The 26,483-nt window shown below is 41.2% G+C and overlaps 7 protein-coding genes across 7 annotated transcripts; 2 read left to right on the top strand and 5 right to left on the bottom strand.

Moving 5' to 3' along the window:
- Positions 1–222: 222 nt before the first annotated feature.
- LOC132257902 (programmed cell death protein 6) lies at positions 223–1,339 on the bottom strand. The gene is made up of 4 exons (XM_059754958.1): positions 1,227–1,339; positions 925–1,031; positions 401–669; positions 223–338 (listed from the first exon to the last, which is right to left on the bottom strand). The coding sequence occupies exons 1-4, from the start codon at positions 1,280–1,282 to the stop codon at positions 237–239; spliced, it is 534 nt and encodes a 177-aa protein (XP_059610941.1). The 5' UTR covers positions 1,283–1,339; the 3' UTR covers positions 223–236.
- A 211-nt stretch (positions 1,340–1,550) lies between these two features.
- On the bottom strand, positions 1,551–3,318 carry LOC132257896 (nuclear pore complex protein Nup58). The gene is made up of 3 exons (XM_059754950.1): positions 3,163–3,318; positions 2,953–3,089; positions 1,551–2,888 (listed from the first exon to the last, which is right to left on the bottom strand). Exons 1-3 carry the CDS (start codon positions 3,234–3,236, stop codon positions 1,564–1,566), a joined length of 1,536 nt encoding a protein of 511 aa, XP_059610933.1. The 5' UTR covers positions 3,237–3,318; the 3' UTR covers positions 1,551–1,563.
- Positions 3,319–3,381: 63 nt separating this feature from the next.
- Positions 3,382–4,311, top strand: LOC132257899 (isopentenyl-diphosphate Delta-isomerase 1). The gene is made up of 3 exons (XM_059754955.1): positions 3,382–3,734; positions 3,798–4,120; positions 4,179–4,311. The coding sequence occupies exons 1-3, from the start codon at positions 3,465–3,467 to the stop codon at positions 4,309–4,311; spliced, it is 726 nt and encodes a 241-aa protein (XP_059610938.1). The 5' UTR covers positions 3,382–3,464.
- Positions 4,312–4,359: 48 nt separating this feature from the next.
- Positions 4,360–6,316, bottom strand: LOC132257900 (peroxiredoxin-6-like). Its single transcript, XM_059754956.1, has 5 exons — positions 6,124–6,316; positions 5,740–6,054; positions 4,720–4,779; positions 4,559–4,634; positions 4,360–4,488 (listed from the first exon to the last, which is right to left on the bottom strand). Exons 1-5 carry the CDS (start codon positions 6,204–6,206, stop codon positions 4,360–4,362), a joined length of 663 nt encoding a protein of 220 aa, XP_059610939.1. The 5' UTR covers positions 6,207–6,316.
- Positions 6,317–6,364: 48 nt separating this feature from the next.
- LOC132257901 (uncharacterized) lies at positions 6,365–7,082 on the bottom strand. The gene is made up of 2 exons (XM_059754957.1): positions 6,828–7,082; positions 6,365–6,766 (listed from the first exon to the last, which is right to left on the bottom strand). The coding sequence occupies exons 1-2, from the start codon at positions 6,983–6,985 to the stop codon at positions 6,376–6,378; spliced, it is 549 nt and encodes a 182-aa protein (XP_059610940.1). The 5' UTR covers positions 6,986–7,082; the 3' UTR covers positions 6,365–6,375.
- Positions 7,083–7,142: 60 nt separating this feature from the next.
- On the top strand, positions 7,143–16,093 carry LOC132257898 (uncharacterized). Its single transcript, XM_059754954.1, has 4 exons — positions 7,143–7,264; positions 7,744–7,957; positions 9,410–10,082; positions 14,067–16,093. The coding sequence occupies exons 2-4, from the start codon at positions 7,814–7,816 to the stop codon at positions 14,309–14,311; spliced, it is 1,062 nt and encodes a 353-aa protein (XP_059610937.1). The 5' UTR covers positions 7,143–7,264; positions 7,744–7,813; the 3' UTR covers positions 14,312–16,093.
- Positions 16,094–16,273: 180 nt separating this feature from the next.
- On the bottom strand, positions 16,274–26,431 carry LOC132258045 (uncharacterized protein CG45076). Its single transcript, XM_059755148.1, has 12 exons — positions 26,303–26,431; positions 26,091–26,208; positions 23,308–23,679; positions 22,540–22,842; positions 21,955–21,984; positions 20,780–21,088; positions 20,516–20,625; positions 19,773–19,912; positions 18,810–18,968; positions 18,295–18,361; positions 17,010–17,611; positions 16,274–16,935 (listed from the first exon to the last, which is right to left on the bottom strand). The coding sequence occupies exons 2-12, from the start codon at positions 26,163–26,165 to the stop codon at positions 16,769–16,771; spliced, it is 2,334 nt and encodes a 777-aa protein (XP_059611131.1). The 5' UTR covers positions 26,166–26,208; positions 26,303–26,431; the 3' UTR covers positions 16,274–16,768.
- Positions 26,432–26,483: the final 52 nt, after the last annotated feature.

Here is a 26,483-nt window from a genome sequence, read left to right as displayed (position 1 = left end):
CAATCCAATGACTCAAAGTGGTCTTATAACAATTAATTACAATACAATAGGAATTTAGATGTAGTGGGAAATAAATTATGCTCCTTTGTATCATCGTGTTGCACATTTTGGCCAGAGATTTGACGAAAAGAAAAAATATTTGCACATCTTGTGGAAGAAGAGTCCATAAAGTTTGACTTTAGATGGCCGAAGAAATCAGTGCCGTGTAACACAGAGACCTAATCCTGAGCGTAGAATCAAATCTTCAGACTGAACACCATGCTTAAGAACTGCTCGTAGTGAATTGTGATCACGCCATCCATGTCTGTATCGTATTGGCGGAAAGACGATGTTAGAGTCTGCAAGAAAAGGTGATTATGGTCATTTCATGCTCTCCTCGCAGTTCAAAGTGTGTTCTTACGTATAGAATTATGCAGCACTGGATGAAGTCATCGAAGAGAATTGTTCCACGGCCGTAGCGATCGAATTTCCTGATCAGGAGGCCGATAAGGTTGTCCGAGAGGCGGTAACCGAAAGCCGTCAGCGCTGTTTTCAACTCATTCCTATCGATGTTCCCTGAGTTGTCCGTGTCGAAGGATCTGAAGCAGTTCTGCCAGTCTGTCACGTATTTCCACAGCGCCCCAAAGTCCTGAAAGTTCACTGTTCCCGTGTTCTGCTTATCGAACATCCCTGGAGAGACAGAGAAAGAGAATCCGGGTAAGATCAAAACATGTGATTTGTGTTAGAACAATGAGATTTATTGAAGTTAAGACACTGCCCTGTACAAGTACTTAGACTTCTTAGACAGAGTGAGAATGGTGTAGAGACAGGCGCCCCAGAGGAGGGCTATTGTAACCAGGACGACCGTGTCCACTGGAATTTGCATGGTTGCAATTCGCCGCCGAATCATTTCGGGATCATAGAGGAAATCGAGGTAAGTCTTACCGATCATGAGACGCACAGTCTCTGGGTTGAAGGGACTCCACGTGCCATTGGACAGAGCCTGTTGCAGCTCATCTGCCGAGATGTGACCGCTGCGATCCTTATCCACCCTAGAAAGAGCAGAGAAAGTCAGCACAAGATAAAGCCATTGAAGTTATCAAAGTTTTTATGTTTCTAGGGCGAGTCACAATGCTAATTTATCCCAGTCAAAACCGGTCAAAGCACGCTGATGACTCATCGGAATACCGCGAAAGGGGGCGCCATCCGTGAGAAATCACGGCTGGTCGTGATGAAACGCCACTAACCTTTGAAAAACGTCCCAGAGAAACTCTTGACTAGGCATTGGAGATTGAAACGCCATGTCTTTTGCAAACTCCTTTCTATTCTACGCAAATTATCCTCTCAGGAGATACAAAATTCGCCTAATTTCACTTTTAAAAACCACCTCAAATTTCGCACTGCTTTCAGCAAAATTCTCTCGATGCTCTTGACTTTTTGACTCACTCTCGCTGTTCGAAAAGTCACATGACTTTCGGAAATCATTCTCAAGGAGCTTTCGCGCTTCCGAAAACTCCAATTTGAACACTCTGATATGGAAAGAAAAATAATTTTGTATGGAAAATTTCAGAAATATCTATAAAATCATGGTTTGTTCCTCTTGTTCCCCAGTGGTGGCTTCTGCAGATTGAAGCTGTTGTCATTGCCTCCGGAGAACAGGCCGCCAGATCCCATTCCGAAAAGAGAAGAGTTGTTTCCAGGCATGCTAGAGTTGCCAAAAAGTCCCCCAAAGGAGCCTCCGGCTTGAGTGTTTGGGGCTGAAGTGGGCGCACCAGTTTGCCCGAGATTTATACTAGTCAGCGTGGAGAAAGGCGTGGGTCCTTTGGAAATCTTGGACAACTCTCGAGGATCTTCTCGCTTCTCCGCCTCCTCGAAGACATCTGTAAAGTCTTTCAGACAGAACTTCCTCATGTTCAAGTACTGCTCCTTCTGCACTTCCACTTTCTGGTGGATTTCGTACAGACGCCCCGCGAGGGCGATAAAGCTCTCATGGATTTGATGCAGCCCTCGCTTGAGATCATCCGCCGTGGAGGTTTGTGGCGTCATCAGGGAGTACATATGCTTCTCCGTGAGCGCCACCTGATTCCTGAACACAATCATCTCGTTCTCGTACTTCTGAATGGCATCCAGAAAGTATTTCAGCGGCGCCGTATTCTCAAACTGCAGCCCACTCGGTGTCTCGTGCGTGCGCTGCGCCATCTCGGCGTTTTGGATCGCCTCGTTCGTGTCCGCCTTTAGCTGCTTTATGGCAGAGTAGTTCTTGGCCACATTGTTGCTGATCTCTGACAGCGTCCGTCGAATGGCCTCAGTCTCGTTCTCCACCTTCTTCAGCTTCTGATCAAAGTTCCGCGCAATGTCTGAGCTCTTTCGCTGCTCTTTGATGTGATCCTCCAGGCCTTTCACAGTCACCACGATTTCCTGTGGCAACTGCGCTTCCTTGATCTTCGCGGCGTCTGTTCCTTCATTCGTCTTCGGCTGGGTGGCAATGTCTACCCCGCCAAGGCCAACAGACTGCGTGGAAGTGGCCGTTGTGGCTGTCGGCACTCCCCCGAAAATGCCCCCTGTGGATTGTGTGGGAAAACTGAAGGAAGGCGCTGACGTCTTGGCGCCCAAAATTCCTCCGATAGGAGCCTGAGTGGCTGTTGTATTGAAATTGAACAGAGGAGCACTGGTTGCTGCCGCAGGAGCACCAAAATTCAGCCCTGTCGACGTACTCGGAGTGTTAAAGGACAGCGTGGGTGCGGATGTCGTTGCAGCAGCTCCAAAAGGCTGTGACATCCCAAAAGTGGTCGTCGCAGGCTTCGCTGCATTTGCTGCTAGGCCAGAGAAGCCTCCCAGTGGGGCTACACCAGACGCTGGAGTTCCAAAGGTAGGAAGAGCTGCAGTTGTCTGGGTGTTTCCAAATCCAACTGCAAATTTAACAATCGGAAGTCAGTGAGAAAGGTAAACAAGGACACATGCAGATATACTCACATGAAGGCTGAGCCGTTGCTCCCAGACCAAATCCAGCGGAAGTCGTGGTGGGAGTTGAGCCAAATGCTAAGCCAGGTGTGGGTGCAGGATTAGCGGCCGGAGTCGCCCCAAAACCGCTGAAAGAAGGCGCGGGTGTGCTGAAAGAGACACCAGAGTGAGGTTATAAAGCAAGCACAAGGCATTCTGTGGTTTTCCATCAGTCTGGCTTACGGTGCGCCGAAGGTTTGTGTTCCAGACGCCGCGGGCTGGGTTGTGGATGGCGTTCCAAACCCGAATTTGAACATTTTCACGGGTTTTTCAGAAGAAAAGCACGGGAAAAGGCAATTTTGCGGGCAAAACAATCACGATTGTGCTTGTTCGAATTCGAACCCGACTGTTTGACTCCGATCACTATATTTACATGGTACTTGTGGAAGTGGGACTGTTCAGTCGGGAACTGTCGTTCGAAGGTTAGAGATGAGCTGTGTTTTGCTTGGAACATCGCTCAGTGAAGATCTGTGGCAAGTGGCGAAATGATCAGGCGTGCTCTCGTGAATCTGGCCACAGCTGCCCGTGCCTACAGTGTCCAAACTGAGGCAGCCAAGGCGAGGCATCTGCAGGAAGTGGCTTTGCGTGAGAATTGCATCCTGGTGGATGTGAACGATCGTCCTCTTGGCCTGGCCAGCAAGAAGGACTGTCATCGCGTGAGTCCCGAGGGACGCGTAAAGCTTCATAGAGCATTCAGCGTGTTCCTGTTCAATAGCAAGGGAGAGATGCTGATTCAGCGACGGTCTCCGCACAAAGTGCGTGTAAACTTTCTTTTTCATGCGCGCCACGCATCTGACTTTCACCCTATTCTCTTGCAGATCACCTTCCCGGACACCTACACGAATGCCTGCTGCTCGCACCCCCTGTTCGATATCGACGCGGAGCGAGATGAGCTGAACGCCCTGGGAATCCGGAGGGCGGCGCAGCGACGATTGAACTACGAACTTGGCATCCCAACTAATCAGACGAGACCAGAGAACTTTCACTATATCACGAGGATTCACTACGAGGACGTGGGAGACGGCGTGTGGGGAGAGCATGAGATTGACTACATCCTGTTCCTGCAGAAGGACGTGGATCTGAAGCCAAATCCGTCGGAAGTAAGCGAAATTCGCTACATCCGAAGAGAGAATCTCGACAGGTGAAATTTGTGAACATCTTTCTGAGAAGATTTTTCAAATAAGCGCTGCTTCTTTCAGGGAAATCGAGTCTCTGGACGCCCCCTTGACGCCCTGGTTCAACCTCATTCTAAATCATAGGCTGAGGACTTGGTGGGACAATCTGAGACATCTCAAGAAGTTCGAGGATCTTCAGAATATCCAGCGATTCTAAAGCTTCCTCAAGAACACTCATCATTTTGCTCTCAAGGCGAGATTTATTCTAATATTTTGTCGTCGTGCGGACGTAGTTTATGCCGGACGGCATTGAGACTCTGTCGACGCCCTTCGGGAACAACTTCTCAGCAATTTCATCCGTGACCTCCGGGAGGATCATGACTTTTTCACCGGGCTTTAAGGGAGAAACAAAAACCAAGCAATATAATAATTTGTGAGTAAATCTATCTACAATCTTTATGTACCGTCCAATTAGCCGGAGTTGCGATCACTTTGAGCTTATCAACGAGCTGGAGCGAATCGATACAGCGGAGAATTTCACTGTAAAAGACATCAGCGAGTTAATTTCTCTGACAAATTCAGGGCCACTAAATTTGCATAGCAGCAATTCTTATGCAAAACTCACTCGACATTGCGGCCCGTTGACGCTGGATAGGTCATTGAGAGGCGCAATCTCTTGTCCGGGCTGTTGGAGAGAGAAGAAGTCGTGAAATTTTCCACTCATTGATGAATATCAGTCGATTAATTAGCAAAAATGTGAAAGAGCCAAATACAGGTCGAGAAAGCTTTCACGCAATTTTAATGATGCAACATGCAGAGAGTGACAAAAAGAGCATCAAAACAAGTTTATGGTCAAAAATTGCCATCTTTAGATATGTTTTCTACACGCACATCAATCTCTGTTAAAGACGCAATTCAGCAAGTACTTAAATGTTATATTAGGTAAACAAGAATTATCCATAAAGTGCGCAGCAAAGGTAAAGAAGTATTGAGATAAAATAAATATTTCAATAGAGTTATTTTTGCACTCAATACGCATTCAGCGGGGAGAAGTATTCATTGCTTTAAATTTAGGCGTATTATTCAGAGTGAATCCAAGCAAATATTTGCTTTGAGCTGTTCAGATGATTTATCCTGATGTTTTCTATTGAATGAAGCTTCTTATCATTATTCTGATTGCATAGAAGGTCAACTATTGCAGTACGTAAAGCATGAAATATGCTAATTTATTAGAGTTCACACGTTTTCATATAAAATACGTATGAAAACCTTATATGCAATTCATATGAGGTTTCACACGAAATTTCATATGATGTTTTCTATGGAAAAACGGCGAAGCCTCACATGTTGCCATTTTACATTTGGTGTTTGAGCTAGAAGGAAGCATAAGTGGATCCAGAAAAGTTGAAAATATTGCAGAAAAAGGTACGTAAATTGAAAAAAAGTGTATTTTTTGAATAAATATTTTAAATAAATTTTTTTAACGTATTTTTTGAGGGTTTTTTTTTTATTTCCGCTGACGTGTGAAAAACCGTGTAAGTCCTCACACGAATTTCATAGACACTGTGACAAGTCAATGAACATTCACGAATATGTCATAGCCCAACGACCACCGGATCGTTTGTCCCGCATGTCAATTTCTCACCTGATTATGAAAAGAGCCCGCACGGTTTGAGCCATTTCTGGATCATTGCGCTGTTCGGCGTCAATCATGCCAAATTGTACTGCCAAAGTGCGCTCAGGATCCGCCAGGATGGGATAAGGAAAATCCCCAGGAATGTCCAGGCAGTAGCTCTTGATGTCATTCACCCAGTCCACGTGCTTGCCCAAATCGTCCACCGAATGAGCGAGAAGTTTGCAGTTGCGCTTCGCGAATTCTGGATAGTGAACAGCAATTCTGCCCAGTTCTGTTGTGCACACAGGAGTGAAATCCGCCGGATGTGAGAATAAGACACACCAACTGCATAGATATATCACATAGAATCACTGCAGATGCACTGAAGAATTCACATGCACAAGACGAACTTACGAGTCTCCCAGCCAGGAGTAGAACTTGAGAGGCCCTTGAGTGCTCTCAGCCTCAAAGTCTGGTATCACTTGTCCAAGAAACATGTTCACTTGTTGCACTGCGATGTCACGATTGGGTGGGCATGATTTTATAGTTGATCGCGCGACAGTGCAGTCGGTGGGAGAAAATCCTCGACCGCTATTTCGCTGGCAATTGCACCAGAAACAGGTCTGCTTGCCTCACTCGATCGTGAGCTTGCATCTGGTGTCATCATCAACTGTTGGCTTCCTGTTTACCGGTGTCTTCGTTATTAGATCTTATCACTGCACTTGGATCAATGCAATTTCCTCCCCTTTTCAGGTATTTTTCCGGGAAATTCTTTTCGCGTGGCACGATTCTGCCATTCTCTGTGGGCGACTGTTGACCTTTTGTCTGGCACGTATTGGTTTCAGGGGCGAAATTCAATGCCTCAGCCACTGAATCGGGATTATCCAGCCACATGGAGTATTTGGAGTTGATGTGGTAGCGCTTCCGGAATCCACATCTCCGGCAGGAGATTATTGACACCTTCTGTGGAGTCTCTTTCACATCAATATCAGCTGTTTCTCCTGGTTTCAGAAAAATTGAGCATTTCTTGCACAAGCTTCTCTTCACAGCAGGTTCCCTGGAAATCGAAGAATTAAGACTTAGCACCGCTTTGTCAGTTTTTACTAGAAAATTCATACATTTTAAGAACACTTTTCTTGCCAATCGCCTTGCATTGAGTGCCAAAGTAACTCGACAGAAAATCATTCCTGCCGGCCATCAATTTTGAGGCCTGCTGCAGATAATTCATCCTGTGGAATGTATCTCTGCCCTGGCACTGTTTTTGCTTTTTCGACATGTCACTACTGCTGGTAAAAACCACGCAAAAATATGCTCGGAAAATCACAAACTCCCACTTCCACCACGTTGTTTTGACGATCGCAGCGCCAGCTAGCGGAATTCAGTGGCATTATCCGTGGGTGGGGAAGTTGAAGTGTAGCGAACTTCGCAGTGTTCAAGTGACGTGCGGAGAAGCTTTTTTGGGGGTCCGAGAGAAAATTTTTCTCGCCTTTTCACCGTGAAAATTCAGCGTGAAGAGTCATGTTTAGTGCTGCCCACCAAGATGACCTGAAGATCTGTGAGTATGTGCATCGAATGGTGGGCGGAAGTGTGTGAAAGCGCGGAGCTGAATGTAATTTTCGGGGGTGGAAAGTTGGCCAGCGTGCGTGCTTGTGCAACACTCTGGATGTTTTGCTGGTTTTGCTTGAGAATCAAGTTGAGATTGCAGCAATTTTTCGCGATTTTCTATCACGCATTCCTAGCTCTGGGGAAATGTCAGGTGATGGTCAGGATTGCTGGGCGATTGTGAATCCGGCAGTCGAGTTCCGTGGTTATCTGGTGGCGTGACTGTGGCCAAGTCGCGGCAGCGTCAGTCCGTTTGCGCCTTGCCTGGAGTTTGGGTGTCGCGGTTGTTTTTCTTTCTTTTCCCACTCGCGCGGCACGCAAGAAACGCTGAATTGCCCACTCGGTTTCACATCATTTTCCCGATATTGAGCCCAATTGGGCGCGCCAATGAGGCGACGGAGTGTGGAGAATTAATTGTCGTCTCTCTGGCAGTGATTTCCTCAGTTGCCCTGGACGGAAATTGAGCACGGTTTTCATGTGAGCTGCAGCGCCTCCGGGAATCATGAGGACGAAGAATTTCCTGATCATCCTGTGCTGTGTCATCGCCACGAGCCTGGTGCTGATCATTCTGGGGCCCACGGGCCAGCAGAATCAGTCCATCAAGGACATCATCGATGGGACACAGTCGCAGTTCAGGGAGCTGAAGGTGAGTGCTGGGATCTCCAGGCGCGCCCAGATCTGATCTGGAGGAGACCAAAGAGTGGTATTTATAGGCACAAAGGTCGTTATAAAATAATTTACGATACCTTGAAGTGAAAAATCTCAATAATGCCTATTCACACTATTAGAGCGAATTTTCTGGCAGAGATTCAGGCAGGCTTTTTTGATAAATGGCTCTTCGTCTGAAGAGGAGTTGCGACGAAGAAATTCAATCTATCGCGCGCGATGGCAATTGCCAATGCTGGCTTGTGCAAAAATCAGAAATTTATAGAGGCTAGATAAATTACATGGAACAATTTATATTTATAATGCTCTACAAAAGACGAAATGGCAGGGAATATGTTTTATTTTTATGCCAAGAAGCATGATTATTGAAGCTATAAAAATGCTGTTTAGAATTGCTAGCAAATTCCTAGAAATACTACAGCTTTTTTACAACAGGTTTTATTGATAAGAATGTGGAAAAATCTAAGACATTTGGCCAAATGCGTTTCTGTTTATGTAAGAGCGAGTTGAAGAGTGAAGAAAAATGATGAATCCCCGCAAAAGTGATGCAAAACAATAAAAAGGATTACAACTTGCACAGAGGCAATTGAAGAAATATGTATGTATTCAATTTGTAACAAAATCTTCAGCTCCTGAATATCTGAAGGATAAGTTTTGTCTTTAGCGTTTTCATGCAAGCTTCTGTTGTAGGATAAAAGTTTAAAATTCTCGATAAGTTAATTAATACGCAGAGTCGCAGTGAAAAGCACGTGTAGCAAAATTTCGAATGTGTCTTTAAATTACGTTGGCCATTAAATCATGCTGTGTTTTTCCAATTAGTGTGTTTTTGTGCCATCATTATTTGCCTTAACGAGCTTCAGAATCTGCTGACGTTAGAATGACTGCCTTTTCGGGTGGAAAACTCCCGATATTTTTGTGCAACCTCCAATTAACACCTTCGTCAGAAAACTCGCCATTGTATTTAAATTGCTACAAAAGAGTTCTTAAGCTGTCGCACAATGGAAGGCATTTGTTTATGCCTATGGAAGGCAGGGGCCATTAGGGTGAATGGGCTTGAAATTTAAGCATTTTATCGCTGTGCGATGAGTGGAGAGTGAATGGGAGGGAGTTTTCACATGGGGAAAATTTGGATGGAAATTATTAAAATTGAGGGGTTTGTGTATGAGAGAAAAGTGCAGACTTTAGTTGAGCACTCAGCATTTTCTATGCGACATTCAATTGGCCAAAAGGTACCTTTTTGGCTAGAACTGGGTCATGTACAAATTTATAGTGTGCCGCTACATTGCCTGAAATGGGAAATGCTTGCAGTGAAACTCTGACTCAGAATTTTCAATATTCAAACGTCAATATAGCATGGATTTGCATAGAGAATGAGAGAGCAGGTATTAAAAGACGACAGGGAGTGAATTGGAATTCTGTGTGTTTATTACAGGAGCAGTTGCGTGTGTCCGATGAGAAGAAGCTGGACATCGATCCCAAATACTTGGCCCTCCTTGGTTTCACGCAGACGATCTATAATGGCACCAAATCGAATTTCTCCATAGTGACTTATGCGCTCAAGGGCCAGGCGGCGTCTGTGATCCTGCTGGCACAGAACATGGCGCTGCGCCTACCCAACGAGCCGCTCATGATCTACGATCTGGGCCTGTCGGAAGACGATTCACGTGCTGTGAGTGGATTCTGCAATAGTTCAAAGTGTTCTGTGATACCCTACGACCTGACATTGTATCCCTCCTACGTCAACGACGAGGAGATGCACGCCTTTCGGCCGCTCGTGATTAAGGACGCGCTCACGCGGGCGCACACGGTGCTGTTCATCGAGAATGGTGTTCGCGTGCGCGGCAGCAGTCGCGATGTGCAGGATCTCGTGAGGATCGTGAGTGTGAGTGGGAGTGGCGTGCTCGGCTGGGTGACACGACAGGCCGTGTCGGCGCGCACTCATCCGAAGATGTTCGAATACTTTCAAGTGATCAAAGACAGTTTTCTGTTTCTGCACATGGTGGAGATGGACGTGGTGTTCTTCATAGATACGCAATTGGTCAATGAGAGAATCCTTCTACCCTGGATCAAGTGTACTCTCACACCGGAATGTATTCATCCAATTGGTGAGTCTCTCTGCAGTGTTACAACAATTTTCCACTCTTGCTTATGTGAAATTTTCGATTAATTAACCAAAACCCCATCAAGCGTATCGTGCACTATATTCATGAAGGTTACATTATGTCTATAATCTCTGCACATTGAGAATAGTTTCTGGCCAGAGTTGATGCGGAAAAGACAGGAGGCTTTTCCAACTGACATACTCATGGAAAAGTGCTTTTTGTGTGTAGGTTTGACATCTCTTCAGCTTGAAAGGTAATCAATGTGCAAAGATTCTATCAGAACATAATTTTTGTACATCAGCTTATCAGCTTTTGGATTTGATTGTGCATTACTCTTATCTAGTATATTTATCAGTCTGTGGTCGAATTGTTGAAGTTTTTAGTAAAATTCACTGTTGGGTGATTCACTCGAGAAAGAGAGAGAGCGAGAGAGAGCAAGAGAGAGAGGGAGAGAAGAGCTAATATGAGGAGCAAATATTTGATAATTTTGAGTGAACAAACACATGCCAGGAGAGAGAATTCACAAAAGCAAACGCCTATTTTTGCATTAAACGTCTCATGTGCTGAGAGTTTGTGTTTAAATTATCGCCAGAGAGATTATTTATGTGCTTTTGTAATAAATTTAAAGTCATACTCTGTATGTTTTCCATTACAACTTATGGCATTTCTTTCTTCTAACATTATCAGAAGGGAAAAAAACTGAGCAATTGATGTCGTGTTTGTGATTTTACAAATAGGCGATTGCTTAAGTTGCACATAATGCATGATGTGTGGCGGATTTGCTCTTGCGAAGGGCCTTTAACGAAACGCTCGATACATTTATTATGCACGTCTTAAATTCATGTCGAAAGGTCTTGTGGCTTTTTTCTTCGTTCAACGCGATGAAAATGTAATGTGTCTCTGCGGGGCCAAGGCGGGTGGGTATGAGAGTGTGAGTTAGGTGTGTTGAACTAAAAAACCTCAAATGTTGTATTGATTTCTGGTATATCGCATTGGGTTAAGTAAGAAAAAAAAATTCTCATATAATGGGAAAATTGTTTCGTGTAATATTGAATTGCATGTGACGACTTTGGGAGAGCTTTTCTGTTTTTCTCCTCACACATGTTTCCACAATACACACGCGGTGAGGAGAGAGAAGTGGAAAAATCTCGAGGGAATGAGAACGATGATGCACAATTTCCACTGAGATATCGTGGGTCATGTTGGGGAGATTTATCGAAGGTGAAATTAAAATAACAAACATTTGTAATCCAATTGGAGGTGGAATCATATAGCAATTTCCAACTCGCAGGAGGGAATAAAGTGTCATATCAGACAATAGAGACAATGAGGGGATTGTCTTATCATTACACCTAGTCTATCATTCATTAATGTAGTTGTGGTTCAATGAATTGTGTCGCATTGAGGAACGGAAAGTAATTATATAACGTAATTGTACCACTAATTTTGGGCTCCCACGAGTCACCGAAGAAATGGGTGATGGTTTTTTTTACTGTTTAGGGCCATGGCAAGTGACTAAGTTGAATGCTCGATTGAGTGACCTTTGGATGATCTTGCGTCTGTGTTGCGATGTATTATTCAAAAAATGCTCCAACGGACGCAATGAACATATTAATTTATACATTAAGACAGACGAACTGAGAGAGACCAAAGATTGTCACATTTTGAGGAGTGAAGTTTTGGTGGAATTCTATAGAGCATATTCGACTCGAATGCACGAGTGTTGACAAAGGCTATGATATGTTGGTAAAAAGACGACTTAGAGATGCGGGAGAAAAAGATAATTTTTATGTGTAAATGACGAGGAGTATTAAGTAATTAAGATTTCTGCGCACAATTGGAAAAGTCCCCTTTTTTCTTGCCACGCGAACGAGATCTTAAAACTACTCCCAAGTGTATTTGATTTAATTAGGCCATGTTAATTATTATCCGCTGGATTAGTCACTTGTGAGACTATGTGGGAGAGACACAAACAAATTCCTCGAGATCAACTCCACAAAGAAAATGTCTTCTCGTCAACAAGTTGTGTTTTGTGTGTGTTATGCAGTTATGGGATAAGGAACGCAATGCGTCAACGACTCTCTCGAGGGCAGTCAAATAAGAAATTGTTTGAAAATTTCACGACTTGATGATGTTGGAGTGATGGCAAATAAATCCACCATGTCATGATGGGGAGGAATATATTATTCTTCAATGGCAGAAAATTGCCCCATATAAAATTTACTTTCAATTCATTCTGTGTATTGCAACAACACGATGTGAATTTGTGTGGGGAAAAGAGTAGAAGAAAAGTTTATTGAAAATTTTATTTATTCTTCAGTTGTGCTCTCGATAGACGAAAAAGTATAATAATTGGGATATTTGTGACTCTCATCTTTTTTGTGTGTGTGTGAATGGACATTTTACCACTCTGTGTGCCTTTTATTCAGCTGATATGTCAATCAAAAATAAATTAAATATGAAATTGAAATTTTTTCTTTTCTATTGATTATCTCGTGGGAAGTGGACTTTCTCTCGCTTTGTCAAAGTTTCAATATTATTCTCAAGGGGATTTCAGAGGACAGAATACATGACTAATTTCCTCTCGATGTGATTTAATATTGAGAAATATTACATCAATTGACATTTTCGTGGGAAATCACATGGTATTATTACCGTGGCAATTGATTGTGGGGCGAAGCGTATTTGATCATGTCATTTTCACTCTCCTGGGAAATTTGAGCCGTGCGAATTGACTTATCGGCTGTAAATTGAGTTGTTGGGTAAAAGTTAGAGTAATAAAATATCCAAGGATTTCCTTCCACTCCACTTCAGTCTGTTGCACAATACATCACAGAATTATTGGGTTTCCCCAAAGACAAGCACTCTCTCTCTTTCTCGATTCCCGCATAAACCGCGACAAATTATTATTCATTAAACTGCAAGATAATAATCACAATTTGGCCTATTAGTTCTGGCTCAGTTGAATTTCCCTGAGAGACGAGACGGCAAATGTGAAATTGCTAATGAAAGAGAAAATTGTTGTGCAGTGATTTTATGCTGCACAGAGTTCATTTTTTGCATAGGAGAGAGTGGAGCAAAATTATTAATTCTTCCAAGTACGATAGTTTGTGTTTTATCATTCCTTCGGGCTGTCTTTTTGATTTCACGAAGTCTGAATATATGAAATTGCTTCTGAAATGCAACAGAATCACTTCTTGTTTGTGACTTACCTTTACTGTCATTTGGAAAAAAAATGATGCCACACTTTTTAATTACCTTATGCCCTTCACTCCTCTACATAAAGTACTTGCTTCTTTCACATCCTGGCCGTTTGTTTTTCAGAGAAGTCCTGAGTGAATTTCCGCATAGAGTATTTTTCTTATTTTCCCATCAAAAAGAAAGAGGGTGAAAGGAAGACAATAAAAGAGGATTGGTGACATGTGGCCTGGCCTTTTCCACCATACACACACACACACACACACCACACACTCATACAAACACACACACATTGAATTTTTATTTGACTTTTTCTCTCCTTTCGCTCACGAGTGTCTTTTGGGTTTAGTCAATGAAATATTCAAGACATTTTATTGTCTGAGGATGAGAATATAGTGGAAATGCTCTAATTCCTCTTTGTCTCGAAACATTTTCACTCTCTAAATTATTTAAGCAGTGAAAAAGAATGCCATATAGTGTAAACATATGGTTGCTGTAAATATTTATTTGGTGTGCAATTAAAAATTATGTTAATATTTTGCTCCACTGTCTCTTGTGTGCGAGTTTCGCTAGAGTTGTTTGAGTTGATGTTAGCACTGAAACATTCTGCACGATATATGTAATGTAAATAGCAATGCTTGGCTCTAACCCGGAATTAGAGGGCAATTAGTGTGAATGTTGCTTCAACATGGGCTGTTATCTACATGTGAGTGGCGTTCTTTCAGTCAAATTCGAAGATGTGCTCTTTGAAGTGAGTGAAAAATCTCATGACTCCCATAATGCTTTCAGGTGCCCAATCTGGCGGTTGTAAATTCAATAAGAAGCCACAGTATCGGTATTCGGGATGCCACAGCTACGATGCGTCCGCCTTCAATATTGTACTGGGATTAACATTTGGCTTCGACGAGAAGAAGTACTCGATTGTGGAGCCGAATATTTTCTACATGGAAACACTCGAGCAAGCAACCAAAATACTAGAGAATAAACGAAGAAATATTAGTGATACTTCGGAACATCCGTTCACGGAGGATTGAGAAGAAATGAAAATGTGTGCGGAAGGAGAGTGGATTTAACAAAAATTTTAATTTGACCCAACAAGACGACAAGAGAGATTGATGAGATTTTGCCGAAGTGAACAATTTTGTATTTTATCTATTTTATTTTAAGCTTTAGAACGATAAAGACTCCATGATTATTTCATTTATTCCAACATATCAAATTTTACAATAACTTGCGAAATTGAGTGAAAAGACATAGAACAAATTTTAATCAGGAGAAATTATGGATATGATTCAATTCAGCTGCGAACTGATAGAGTTTTATTTGCTGAGTGAGTTTCATTAAAGGGTGGGGCTTTCGAAGGGGCATGGCTTATTCGGTATATAAAACTCTATAAAATAATAAAATGTTACGCATTAGCTGAATCAGTGCCCAAAAAATTTATTTGCTCAATACTTACTTAAAGTTACTTTTACATCCACTCACAGTGTAAATACAAATAGTGACTTAAAAGAGTGTAAAATATTGAAGGTGTTCCACGCCCAAAATTGGCGTCACACCAAATTACAGATGAAATTGAGCATTGAAAGTGTAAACTTATTCAATGAATATATTAGGGCGAAACTTACCAGTGGAAAAAGTGAAGATTTTAAGGCGAAAATTTAAAGAAATACACTTTTAGAGAGTAAAACACATATCTTATCTTGAATATTCATATTGAATTAAGATTATAGAGGTGGAATAAGAGGATAAATTCATTGATATGACATGAAGATAACACAACGTTTCTATTTAGTGAAGAACAAACCAAACAAATATTAAAAACTGATGCGTTATTTTGTACTTATTGAAGTAAAGTCCGTGAAAAAGCAGAAATGGAAGGTAATCACCATAAGCATAATTTGCTTGCCAGTTTTTCTTAGAAAGACGATAATGAAGAAATTGATAAACCTTAAGAGAGATTTATTGAATAAACATTTATGCATAAACTATTACTATTCCAGAGAAGTAAATGAAGCGACCAACATTTTCATAAAAAGAATAACATGCAGCTACAGTGGAAAAAATTGCTTATTACATTTTACACTTAAACATAGAGATAAATTCTAAGCGTTATTGCAAGATGATAAGAATGTAACAAAGAGAAATATTGAAGAAAAGAAAACAAAAACTTTTGATAACATTTTTAGTGATGGAAGAAAGAAGAGAAATTAAGGTCGTAAAAGACAACATTTTATTCTGCAAAATAGTTAGAAAGAAACATTTTAGAGCGAAATGCGTAGCTTAAATCAAAGTGAAGTCATTCTTTGGCAGCCAAAATAACAACAAAATATATTTTAAGGCATTATTAGGTAGTTTCCACAATACGATATATATATTTATATATATTGTTAGAGTTTTGAAACTCTCAGAGAGATTTCAAGAAAAAAAACACTATAGAAATAATATTCTCGAATAGTAAATGAAAGAATGGAGAAAACTTCAATCCGATTTGTTGAACTTTTACTGTAGCTTCCGACAGTGAACATGTATTGCTGATTTTTTTGTATGTACTGCTGTAAATATGATTTCATTTTTGTAAATTTGCGTCACATATTTCTTTGAAGTAATATAGATTTTTCCTTTTGCTGTTTTGCGAAACACTGAAAGACAGTTGAGAGAGGGCAGTTTTTGTGTGTGTGTGTCAATTGGAGGCAGATTGATAAGACGCGATGTGTATAAAGAAGACTATTTTGGGGGGGGAAAAGAAGATGATAAAGTGCTATGTTGATGCTGTTTTAAGCATAAAGTATTATTTGATGAATAAATCAAGAAATTCCTCACCAGCAAAAAGTGAGAAAATAATATTTTTCTTTGTCATGTGTCCTCATTAATGAAATGATGTAAGTTTTTACTAGATAGGCGAGACAGAGATGCGTAAATAAAACAAATTGGTTAATAAGTTGAATTTTCTTTCACTGTTTAGGGTTTATTCATGTTCTTTGCTTCCATTCTGGTTTCTTTTTTTTGTACATTTATTTAATTGATGTAGAGATTTTACACCACAAACATAATTGGAAGGACAACTCTAAGAAATTGAAGCAACGGCTTTGGTACACAATGATATAAGATAGAAACAACGATTAATATTTATTTGTTCAACATGAAAAGGGAGGGGAAAATAGAGGAAAAATATCTAACAAGTATATTATAGCAATGATTTGCAATATTTACAATTGACTTTTGTATTATTTTCATATGATATAAAATGCGCTTCGTTTACATGTTTATAATGTACCTGTCATCTAAAGTACTTATTAGAAGGGTCATTTTCAATGTCTCATTCTTGATTTCTCAAGACTTTACCTCAATTTTAATTTCGAATTTATTTTTTTTAAATAGGAATCTGAAATGCATTAATTTTTTTTTTTAATGTTTGTTTAGAATTTGAAAAGTATGCTTCTGACACTGATGCTTAATTTTTGTATATGTATAAAAATAGAGTAGGTTTCTTAGTCATCAGGATTGTCTCCGAAGACATCGTCGACATCTCCACTGTCTTCAATCAGGGGCTCAACTGTCTGGACTTCGGGCTCTGGTGAGGCCTCGGGGGGCTCGTCGGTAGACTCATAGGCCTTGTCTTCCTCCTCCGTGACCACCACAGGTTCCTCAGATTCTTCTGCAATTTGAAAGTACAGGTAAGAGAAATGTTCATCAGAGGACAAATTTATCTGACAATTTAGTCAAACTCACCTCCATTATTCAGATGAGCATCGAGTTCAGCCTCTTGGCGAGCAAGTTCAGCCAATTCGGCGGCTTGTCTGGCCAATTCGGCTTCCTGTTCTTCAGCTGCGATCTTCTCCAGCTCTTCAAGACGAGCAATTTCCTCTTCGCGCTGCTTTCGCAGTTCCTCAGCTTGTCTAGCCTCTTCCTCTAGCCTAGCTTCTTCGGCAAGGCGGGCCTCTTCGGCCAGACGCGCCTCTTCGGCGAGACGAGCTTCTTCGGCCAGTTTAGCCTCCTCTGCCAGGCGCGCTTCTTCAGCGAGGCGAGCTTCCTCAGCAAGTCGGGCTTCTTCGGCAAGTCGGGCTTCTTCGGCGAGTCTCTCCTCTTCAGCCCTCCTGGCCTCCTCGGCCTTTCGCTTCTCTTCAGCTTTGCGCGCCTTTTCGGCCTTCTTAGCCTCCTCAGCGAGACGAGCTTCCTCTGCCACGCGAGCCTCTTCAGCCTGGCGCTCCTCTTCGGCGCGTCTCTCTTCCTCAGCTAGACGGGCCTCTTCGGCACGCTTCGCCTCCTCGGCTTGGCGCTTCTTCTCGGCCGCCTTGGCCTCCTCGAGAAGAGCGTCTTCCTCCAATTTCGCCCTAAAACATTGGGTTGGGTGGAATTGAGAGAGAGACGCGTTAGCTGAGAACTTCAGCCTCACTTGGTGAACAGACTGTTATTTTGTACATACATCGTTTGGACTCTTATTTACAACATTCCCATTATTATTTACACTTTTATTCGGTTTTGTGTTTAGTGTGGAAGAATTGAAAAGCTGACTTCCTTAGACGTTCGTCCGTGGCTTCCTGCTGTGTTTTGAGAGGATTTGCTTCAAGAGTTAGTTTGTGGTAATGAAGTGGAAAAAATGTTTGTATGGTTTCTGTAGAGTGAGTAAAATCACAAGAAAGGAAAAGGAACACATTCTACCATCTACCAACACTTTGGTAATATTGGGCATTATCTACTATTTACAACGTTCAAAGCTTTGTTACTGGTTTTAGGACAAATGAAATAAAATAAGATAAATGAAGTAAAAGAACAATATCGTAGTATTTTTAGGGTATTCAAAAACCAATAATCAAAAAAGGTAAAAAAAATGAACGATTCGTGAAAAATGTGAAGTAAGGAAACAGTGGAGAAAAAGTTATCAACTCAATGTTTGTTCCGTTTTATTCACAAGAAAGTGTGAAATGTCGCTGAGGTGTTTTTGATCCACTTAAAGCTCAGTAACAAGTGTTTTGTCCAAAAAGCAAAATAACTTCATCACTCCGTCACAATGTACCTCATTCTATTTTTACGCTCCAACGTAAAGTCATCAATTTCTTTAGCACCAGCTTTCTTTTCGTCTTCTTCGGCCAGTGTGGGTGGTTTGTTAAATTTACGTGATGGTCTCATGGGATTCAGCATGGGATTGAATGCTTACGGGCGCAACAGAGAAGAAGAAACACATTTAGAGAGACTTGTTCTTTCGAAAATCTCACTTTTATTTCATATTTATTTCAAAATATATGTATATATATATAGAAAATTTATAGAAAGATAAATCTTTCATATATTTACTTTTTATATATCGATTTGCATACACACCATGTGTCACATTTTGTAAGGATGATTTTCACACACATTTTGATCGTATAACAATTTTTTGGTTTACCATATTTTGCAAAAAATTGTATATTTTGTTGAAGGAAAAAAAGAGAAAAAATAAATTACAAATGGTGATCAATTGCGATGCCGGAAGAACAGATAAATGGTAAATGGTTCATGCAGGGCGTTATTTAACATTTTCTTTTTTACCTTGGTCATCTTTCGCTGGAACTTGCTTGTTCTTGGCATAGTATGAGAGCAATTTTATATCACTTTGGACTTTACTAGGGAAAAGATCTTCTTTAAGTGGTTTCCTCTTTGCGTAGGCTTTATTTCCCACTATGCGGATAGATGCCAAATGGCTCTTACCTTAAACACAATCAAAGGAACTTTCGTTAAACTTGTACCCTTTTACCAAACAACTATTGTAATATTTCATTTCGCTACAATTTTGTATATTTCTGTGGGTGTTAATTGCCATTTCTTCCGTGGGTTAATGAGATATTCTGTTACTTTGGACACTAGATTGTCAGTCTTGGGAGTTACTTTTATTATTTAGCTTCTCTCTTTTTTTTTTTAAATATGCCACAATTATCACCCGGAACTCCTTTTTTTGTATTATTAATCAATCTCTCTCCAATTTATAGTATTAGGAAAATCATTTCAGGTGGTTTTATATATCAAAAATAACCATCATCGATTCGTTTTTAGTGAATTTAGAAGGATGGTTTAGTAAATGTATTAAATGACTTACTCCTTGTGCCTTCCAATCATCGATACTTCGGTAATTGTTCAGCAAAGTAAAAGAAGGTATAAAGCGCACATGGAATTATATACAGAGATCTTCACTCTTTCGGCAACACTTCAAGCTTTAATCGAAAAAATCCGGTTTAGGACATTAAAACTGTTGGAGCCACAAAAATCATTTGAAGAAAAAGTCGACGTCACAGACAAAAACCCGCAGTAATTGATTTTTAATAAGATTAAGTGAAGTCCGATAAAGCAGCTGAAGCGCGATTTTGAGTGACGGTTATTAAATTGGAAGCAATGAATTGTGATCAACCAATTGTGTACAGTGGAATTTATCCATTAGAAGCTTCAATCGGTCGTTTCTGTATCTGAAGTAATCTGATCTGGCTTTCGAGAGTGGACTTGGTTCAATAGAGGACTCACCAACAAATTTGCGCGCTGGTTCGGCATAATTTGAGAAGAATCTGATGTCCCGAGCAACTTTTCGCACGGGATTCAACACATCCTGGATGTAAGAATCAAATCCACGATCGTACGGAGCTGGTGATTGAAGACGATCAAGCCTGTAAGATGAAGATGTCATTACACTCTGATTAAACATGAAGTGAATCCTGAAAAACGGTCGATGATCTCTTTGAATTCGCCAGTGGCATTTTGAGAATTTGGGTGCGACTATAAATTTTCCTAAATGCGCAAATTTTTTGGTGTCATAACTCCGCAAAAATTTCCCCTCTAATTTTAGTGGTGAATCTCACAAGTTGCTGTCTGTCTCGATGAGATGAGAAGTATGGCGAATATTTTTAGAGTGATCCCAAAATATTTTATAACCTTTGCGTCCGAGGAGACGTTTTTATGCGGAAAATTATTACATGTACAAATTGATGAATAAGCTTAGAAATATGCGTGTCGTGCGACTTTGTTGCAAAATAAGTGAAAAATGTGGCGAATTCCTTAATTTTCCTAATTTCAGCGGTGGAATACATTTTCTAGATATTTTATAGAATCCATCGGAATACTAATTATCTCTTCCTTTGATCTATTTTTCAATAACCACGCCCATGTTTATGCCCCGCCTTATCGTGAAGCATAGAACATATTTAATACAATTTAAACCCTTGAAAAGTCACTGAACATCGCTATCTTTCCTGGAAACGAATGATCTGTACCTGGAGTAAACCACTGGAGGAACGCTAGCTGCTCGTGGCACTTTAGTGTGGCAGGTCTTGAGCAGGGCCGTGGTGGCATTGCGGATGTCTCTGGCTTCATCGGCAAAGTCCTACCAGGGAGAAGACACTCTTAGAATCGGACGAGAGACGGAAAAGGGCGAAGCAAAGCACAGAGGTGTGGGAAAATGGGTTTCGGGCACTGTTCACACTAGGGGAGATGCTCTAGCTGGCGCTCGATCCTTGCTCTGTGTGGGGATCACTTACCAGGTGCGAGGAAGAGTTTAGGTAACTCGATGTTGGCAGATACCCGGGACTCGAACGGACCTTGTTTTCAATGCGGTACAGCTCTCTGTGGATGACGGATGGGCGAACGGGAAATGTTAGGGGGCGAACAGGTGAGGTCAGTCTCACCGGTGACGACCGGATCACCCTCACTGGAGACGAACGATACACTCGTGTTGGATTAGTTACGACGCGTGTTCCCGGCACAAGGCGTTTGTGAGCAACATAGGGGAGTGTGTGGAATCGAACTGGTGATGTTACAATGGGCACTGAGTAACTGAATGTGTACACCTGAGGGAGTGTCCATCATTAGATATCTTATGCGACATACATAAGTTGCGGTGGCGCGAGGGCAGATATTCAAATTATTTCGCGCGTAATTGGCACATATGATTCATTTGGAGAATTGCTATTTCTGGATTTGTTTGCACTGAGCCAAAATTCCTCAATCACTTCGCGGAATTCAAATATATGCCCCAACCCCACAGTATTTGCTGTCTTACACAAAATCTTGAGCAATATCTCTTAACATTTCAGCGGGAAGTTGTGGTTTTTACGTTTCAGAGGCTTGTGCCAAAAAAATAATTGCCATTCTATTGAGAATGTTGTGCTCATAAGATTGCATTTTCACTTTCTCACGATGGTATAAAACAGAAAAAAAACATGAATTGATGGATGCTTTTTATAAATTCAGTATGTCCCACTTTGCAAGCACATTCCACGGATATTTTCGCTAAAGCTCTGAGACGATTTATTGCATTTTATCTTAGTGGATCACTTTGGTGAAATGCATAAATTTTAAGCGCTGTGTGATCTTTGTCGCAAACGCCATGGAGTACTTGAAAATTGACAGGGTGCTAAATTACTAATTTATGATCATTTGTGGCAAATTCTCAAGAGCACTTTAGTGATTTGGTGTGTTTTTTTCAAATCTCATTCATTAGGCCATACAAATATGAATCATTCAATTGATGGAGTATTTCTGACGGCTTATCACTCTATTCCCAAAATAGATTCGCTGAAGTGCAACTGATATTGAGAAATGGAGAATTAACACAGAAAACATTGAGGATGTCCATTAAATTTCATGCATTGGGAATGAACATTGGGCCAAAGATTTTGTGTAAAATTCAAAAAATGCTCCTTGCGTGCAATACCCTTGTTTTCGGCAGGATCCTCACGGGAGTCTGAAAGAAAGACGTTGAGAGAAATTGTCACAAAGGCCAGACATGAACTGAATGCAAGATGACAAAGTGCTCAGATCAGATATTAACTATTAACGTATTTGCTGTTACAATATAGGTTCAGACTCTGACGTGAGCACTGTGATCTGTAATTTGTTAGATTCGGCACTTTGTCTCATTTGCCAATCTATCAGTTGTGCTAGGTAACCTTGGCTAAGAGAGAAAATCCTTGGCACTGATTTCTCACACGTGAGAAGGTTTTTTGGGGTGCAGAAATAACTTTTCAACTCTCAATTTTCTTGTTGGGTTTCCACAGGAAATTGGGGATCACAGATGAAACGAGTCACTGAAGTGTTCGGAAAACAAAATAAACTCTTTATTACCTCACATGTCCATCAACACATCAATATACAATAATATCTGGTGTGCTTGTAGAAAAATTTTCTGTTAAATTAGTGGCGTTCGAAGCGTTAGGGAATTTTGAATGTGTTCTCATAGTGATATTGATCCAATGATTGAAGCGTGCATGGCTAGGTCAGTGGTAATCATGGTCTACACGCGGTAGGAGTAGTGGCGGTAGTTGGTGCCGTAGGGCAGGCGTCCGGAAGTGGTGGAACTGTAGCTGTAACCACCCGGCCCGGAGCCAGTGGTGGACGTGCGCTCGGTGGAGTAATTGTAGCCACCGGGTCCGGAGCGAGACGACTTCTCAACGTGCGAGGAATAGGACGAGCTCGATGGTCTCGAGTAGGGATCGTTCGAGTTTGAGCTGGACTTATTGGTGGAGCTGTATGAATAGGAGTATTGCTCTTCGGCACGACGCGGACGAGATGGTTCATCGGTAACCGTGTAATAACGTGGCGTCTGCGAAAGTATGATCAGCATGAAATAATCTCAGGATTCATCTCACTCTAGCTCACACAAGAACATAAGACTTTTTTTGGGGTGAGAGATAACTTGAAGAAATTGAAACATTTTCCATCGCGATCTGCCCTCGATATCAAACGCTTTTCGGCTTTGTGGTCTTGTGAGTTGTTTTTTTGTCTTTGTTAAAGTTGGCAAGTTGATGAGTTGGTTAGGCTCAATGAGGTGAAGAATGGTGTGTTAGGAATGATGGTAAGATAATAGATTTGAAGAGATGTTAGAACAGATCACATAAAATAGATCATGATCACTCTATGTACAGTCGGTAGAAGTTGCTAGAAGAAAGAGTGGTTGACTTTTCATGAGTTTTATTGGAAGATTCAGCTGTGTCACATCATGAGTGTCTTCTATGTGGAAATGGGATCTCTTCATCCTCTCTGTCTAGTCGTTCGTTCGCAGTGTTCAGTATTGGGGCGAGACGAAGAAGACCTTTCTGTGGACGGTCTTTGCGTCGGTGGTTCTATGGAGGCGTGGCAGGACGCTGTCCATGGAGTGAGGGTCAGTGATGGCGGCTAGGGAGCCGCCAGCGTCGCGCAGGCCCTCTTGGCGCTTCATCTCCCTGAAGACACTCTCGCGTGTCCTGTCGCGCGCCGAGATGTAGGGCTGCAAGGGGCGCAGCAGGGACTCTTTTGGCTTGATCGCCGCCCGATTGATTGGGTCCAGAATGCTCTTGCGCTCCTCGCGGCGCGGCTTCGTCTTGCCAAATGCCGTCACGGGATCAGCAATGAGACTGGGACGCGGCACAAAGGGTACCTTCTCCCAGGGCACCTCATTTCTCTGGAATAACAACAACCCAACAACAAAAGCCAATCTTGAGACACCATTCGATCTCCTTCTCTGATCTACTTTGCCTTTACTCCAAAGTGGGTGAGAAAGCCACAGCACAACATTCTTCTCGTCTACGCTTTTTACAGTGTGAGTCAGTGAGTGGCGGTTTTATTTGCAGAGCGCGCTTGGGAATCTCTCGAGTTTCTCTAGATGAGTGCTCTAGGCTAGAGTGATCTCTCTGAAAGCTTCTCTCAAAATGACGGAGTTTCTTGAACAGACTTCACTCATGAATAGTTGCTTTGAAAATAGTTTTAAAATGATGACTAATGATATCCTTTTTTGGCGTTAGCATAACTTCTTGGCAGCTGATTCATGAAGAACAAGCGAAGATTTGACTATCAACCAGTGTTAATAATTTAATCTCAGCGTCCATGAAGAAGTTTATGAGAATCATAAAAAGGTGGAAAAGATCTTCAAAATCAATCAAGAATTGTGGTTATAATAGAAGATTGATCGTTGCATTTTCGAGAGTTAATTAATACTCTTCTCAAGTCAAATTAAATCATTTGCAAGCCTTCCGGAATGCCAGAAATGTTTAATTAAATCCTTTGCTATTTCTGTTGACTCATTGAGACTATTTGCAAGCAACTGTAAACATCTTAAGGAGTGTTTTATGGCTGGTCCATTTCTAGTCTGGAGGCCACTTTAACCTTGTGAAATACTCATTTTCTCTCCTGAATTCTTCGAGAGAAAATAAATAATCAAGAGAGATGGAAATCACATAAATTGCCATAATTTCGAATGGCAAATAAATGATGATTGCTGAATTATTCTTGAGTGCATGCTTGTGTAAACAACATTATAAATTTCCATTTGAGACTTAAGAGATTCCCAACACTTTTCTCTTTGCGGGTGTGCTGAATGGGAAATGCAATTTTGGTGCTCTTCTGCAGGGTGAAAAGTGAATGTGATTGATGATTTCTGTGCAGTGTGGGATTCATCAACGTCCTTGCAAATGTGCGGAAAAAGTTGCAGCAGTGGTGAGAGACATGAGAAAGCATTGTGTTAGTCGTTTATCTTGTGTTCTATACAATTCTACTCTCTTTGCATTAAATGACGAGACATTTGGGATCCAAAACACGGTGAATTTTTCAATTGAACCTGCGATTCTCACACATTTGTGCAAGAGCCAGATTTGGAAACGCTGATTACTGGATTTTGACGAATGTAATTCTATAGCTGAGACTAAAATTATCAAAGACGAAGTGATGCTCGAGGATGTTCGTAGCGTTTTCATGTGTTTTTGGTCGAAAAATGTGCGATAATACGCGATTCTATTTATAAATTTGGAAACTTTCACAGCCAAAGCGCGAAATCATGTGTGTTGAGGAGAGTCGAGAGAGAGTTGAACACCGTCTAAAAACATTTTGATGACTTCAGAGAGCCCAACATCCTCCTCAAAGACATCATCATCTATTATGCCAAGCATTTTGCGTCACGAAGAAGCCTTGTGGTAGAAATCCAATTTCAATCTTTACACACTCGAGAGATGACCTTTTTTTCTACATGCTGAAAAGCCCTTCTCCACATAATCGTTGCATCATCAAAAAACAAAGAGTTGTGCCAAGGATTTTTTCTCTAAATTCTTCACGGCGAAGAAGTTTAACACTTTATCTTACCTTCCACAAAAAAAATCGGTTAGAACAGACAACAAAAAGATAAAAAATATGGATTGTGAAAAAGAAAGAAAATTAATACACTTATTAGGAGAATTGTTTAGATTTAAAGTGTGTTGCAGAATAGATAGAGAGAAAGGTTGTATTCTTGGAGAAAAGAAATGATCTAGTTTGGAAGGTATTTTCCTGCTGGGAATTTTATTCTTCTACTTATCAAGAAGTTTCCACTGAGAAAAATACCTCCTTTCAAACTACTTTACACACACGAAGACTTGAAAGGAGAGAGAAAGAGGAAAAAGAAAGTCAGCAAATTTCCTCACAATTGTTAAAATAAAAGTCATAAAGTAGAGAAAAAGTTGGTAGAAAAGTGTAGTTTTTTTGAGCGTTTAATTTGTCGGGCATTCTTTTGCAAACGCTTCACATCCTTTATTTCCTTTTTCCATGTTAAAGGAATTTGTAGGAAGTTTTGCTATATGAAGTGTGTTTCAATTCCTCAAGTTGATAGAAGGGATTTCAGAGATTTTCTTAAAGCTCTTCTTTAAGTGCACCCTTTTTGATGAGAAATTCGAAGAGATTTTCTTCAGTGGGTCTTAAAACTAAAACGGCGCAGAAAAGTTATGAGTTGTGTGAGTAGATTGAGAAACACAGAAAACACGAGAACAAGAAAGAGGGTCAAGAGGGATTTTTCACCAGTAACTCGAGGGTCTTTGGTGGATATGACGAGAATTCAGGAGGTCTGCTTACCGTAACTGTGTACGACGAGACGGTTGATCGACCGTAGGGCCGACGTGTGGTGTAGAAATCACTCTCATAAACCATTTTCAACTGTATTCCTTGTTCCTCCGCCTTTGGCAAGAAATCTCTATTGCAGAATCAATGAGAGAAAAGAAAGGTGTGAAAATCTACCACTGCAAGTGATCTTCTCAAAGATCTGAGAGACTGATAACTTCACTGACCGTCCGTTCGAAGTGTATGAGTTCGACTGCAAAGATTTTCCGAAATTTTCTCCTTTCCCACGATCGCTGGTGAGCTCTGGCGTATTTTTAGCGTCGCAGAGTCATCAGCGTTTCGCTCTTGTAGTAAAGCGCCGAGATTCATTGAGAATATTCAGACGTCTCGTGTGTATTAATTTGTGGG

Source organism: Phlebotomus argentipes, unplaced genomic scaffold (genome assembly GCF_947086385.1).
Source record: "Phlebotomus argentipes unplaced genomic scaffold, Phlebotomus argentipes genome assembly scaffold_4, whole genome shotgun sequence".
In the NCBI taxonomy this organism is placed as follows: Eukaryota; Metazoa; Arthropoda; class Insecta; order Diptera; family Psychodidae; genus Phlebotomus; species Phlebotomus argentipes.
The sequence above is the reverse complement of the archived record's forward strand: the minus strand, read 5'-3'. Positions and strand labels throughout refer to the sequence as shown.

Excerpts from the sequence above, each read along its gene's own strand:
- LOC132257902 (XM_059754958.1), bottom strand. The coding sequence starts at position 1,282 with ATGGCGTTTCAATCTCCAATGCCTAGTCAAGAGTTTCTCTGGGACGTT. Across the intron at positions 670-924 it reads GACTGTGCGTCTCATGATCG|GGATGTTCGATAAGCAGAAC; the intron begins GTAAGACTTACC and ends CTGTCTCTCCAG. Across the intron at positions 339-400 it reads AGTGCTGCATAATTCTATAC|ACTCTAACATCGTCTTTCCG; the intron begins GTAAGAACACAC and ends CTTTTCTTGCAG.
- LOC132257896 (XM_059754950.1), bottom strand. The coding sequence starts at position 3,236 with ATGTTCAAATTCGGGTTTGGAACGCCATCCACAACCCAGCCCGCGGCG. Across the intron at positions 3,090-3,162 it reads ACACAAACCTTCGGCGCACC|CACACCCGCGCCTTCTTTCA; the intron begins GTAAGCCAGACT and ends TGTCTCTTTCAG. Across the intron at positions 2,889-2,952 it reads AGCAACGGCTCAGCCTTCAT|TTGGATTTGGAAACACCCAG; the intron begins GTGAGTATATCT and ends TTAAATTTGCAG.
- LOC132257899 (XM_059754955.1), top strand. The coding sequence starts at position 3,465 with ATGATCAGGCGTGCTCTCGTGAATCTGGCCACAGCTGCCCGTGCCTAC. Across the intron at positions 3,735-3,797 it reads AGCGACGGTCTCCGCACAAA|ATCACCTTCCCGGACACCTA; the intron begins GTGCGTGTAAAC and ends ATTCTCTTGCAG. Across the intron at positions 4,121-4,178 it reads CGAAGAGAGAATCTCGACAG|GGAAATCGAGTCTCTGGACG; the intron begins GTGAAATTTGTG and ends TGCTTCTTTCAG.
- LOC132257900 (XM_059754956.1), bottom strand. The coding sequence starts at position 6,206 with ATGTTTCTTGGACAAGTGATACCAGACTTTGAGGCTGAGAGCACTCAA. Across the intron at positions 4,635-4,719 it reads TCAACGGGCCGCAATGTCGA|TGAAATTCTCCGCTGTATCG; the intron begins GTGAGTTTTGCA and ends TGTCTTTTACAG. Across the intron at positions 4,489-4,558 it reads CAACTCCGGCTAATTGGACG|CCCGGTGAAAAAGTCATGAT; the intron begins GTACATAAAGAT and ends TCTCCCTTAAAG.
- LOC132257901 (XM_059754957.1), bottom strand. The coding sequence starts at position 6,985 with ATGTCGAAAAAGCAAAAACAGTGCCAGGGCAGAGATACATTCCACAGG. Across the intron at positions 6,767-6,827 it reads AAGAAAAGTGTTCTTAAAAT|GGAACCTGCTGTGAAGAGAA; the intron begins GTATGAATTTTC and ends TTCGATTTCCAG.
- LOC132257898 (XM_059754954.1), top strand. The coding sequence starts at position 7,814 with ATGAGGACGAAGAATTTCCTGATCATCCTGTGCTGTGTCATCGCCACG. Across the intron at positions 7,958-9,409 it reads CGCAGTTCAGGGAGCTGAAG|GAGCAGTTGCGTGTGTCCGA; the intron begins GTGAGTGCTGGG and ends TGTTTATTACAG. Across the intron at positions 10,083-14,066 it reads GGAATGTATTCATCCAATTG|GTGCCCAATCTGGCGGTTGT; the intron begins GTGAGTCTCTCT and ends TAATGCTTTCAG.
- LOC132258045 (XM_059755148.1), bottom strand. The coding sequence starts at position 26,165 with ATGGTTTATGAGAGTGATTTCTACACCACACGTCGGCCCTACGGTCGA. Across the intron at positions 20,626-20,779 it reads TAAACTCTTCCTCGCACCTG|GACTTTGCCGATGAAGCCAG; the intron begins GTAAGTGATCCC and ends TCTCCCTGGTAG. Across the intron at positions 16,936-17,009 it reads TGCTCATCTGAATAATGGAG|AAGAATCTGAGGAACCTGTG; the intron begins GTGAGTTTGACT and ends TTCAAATTGCAG.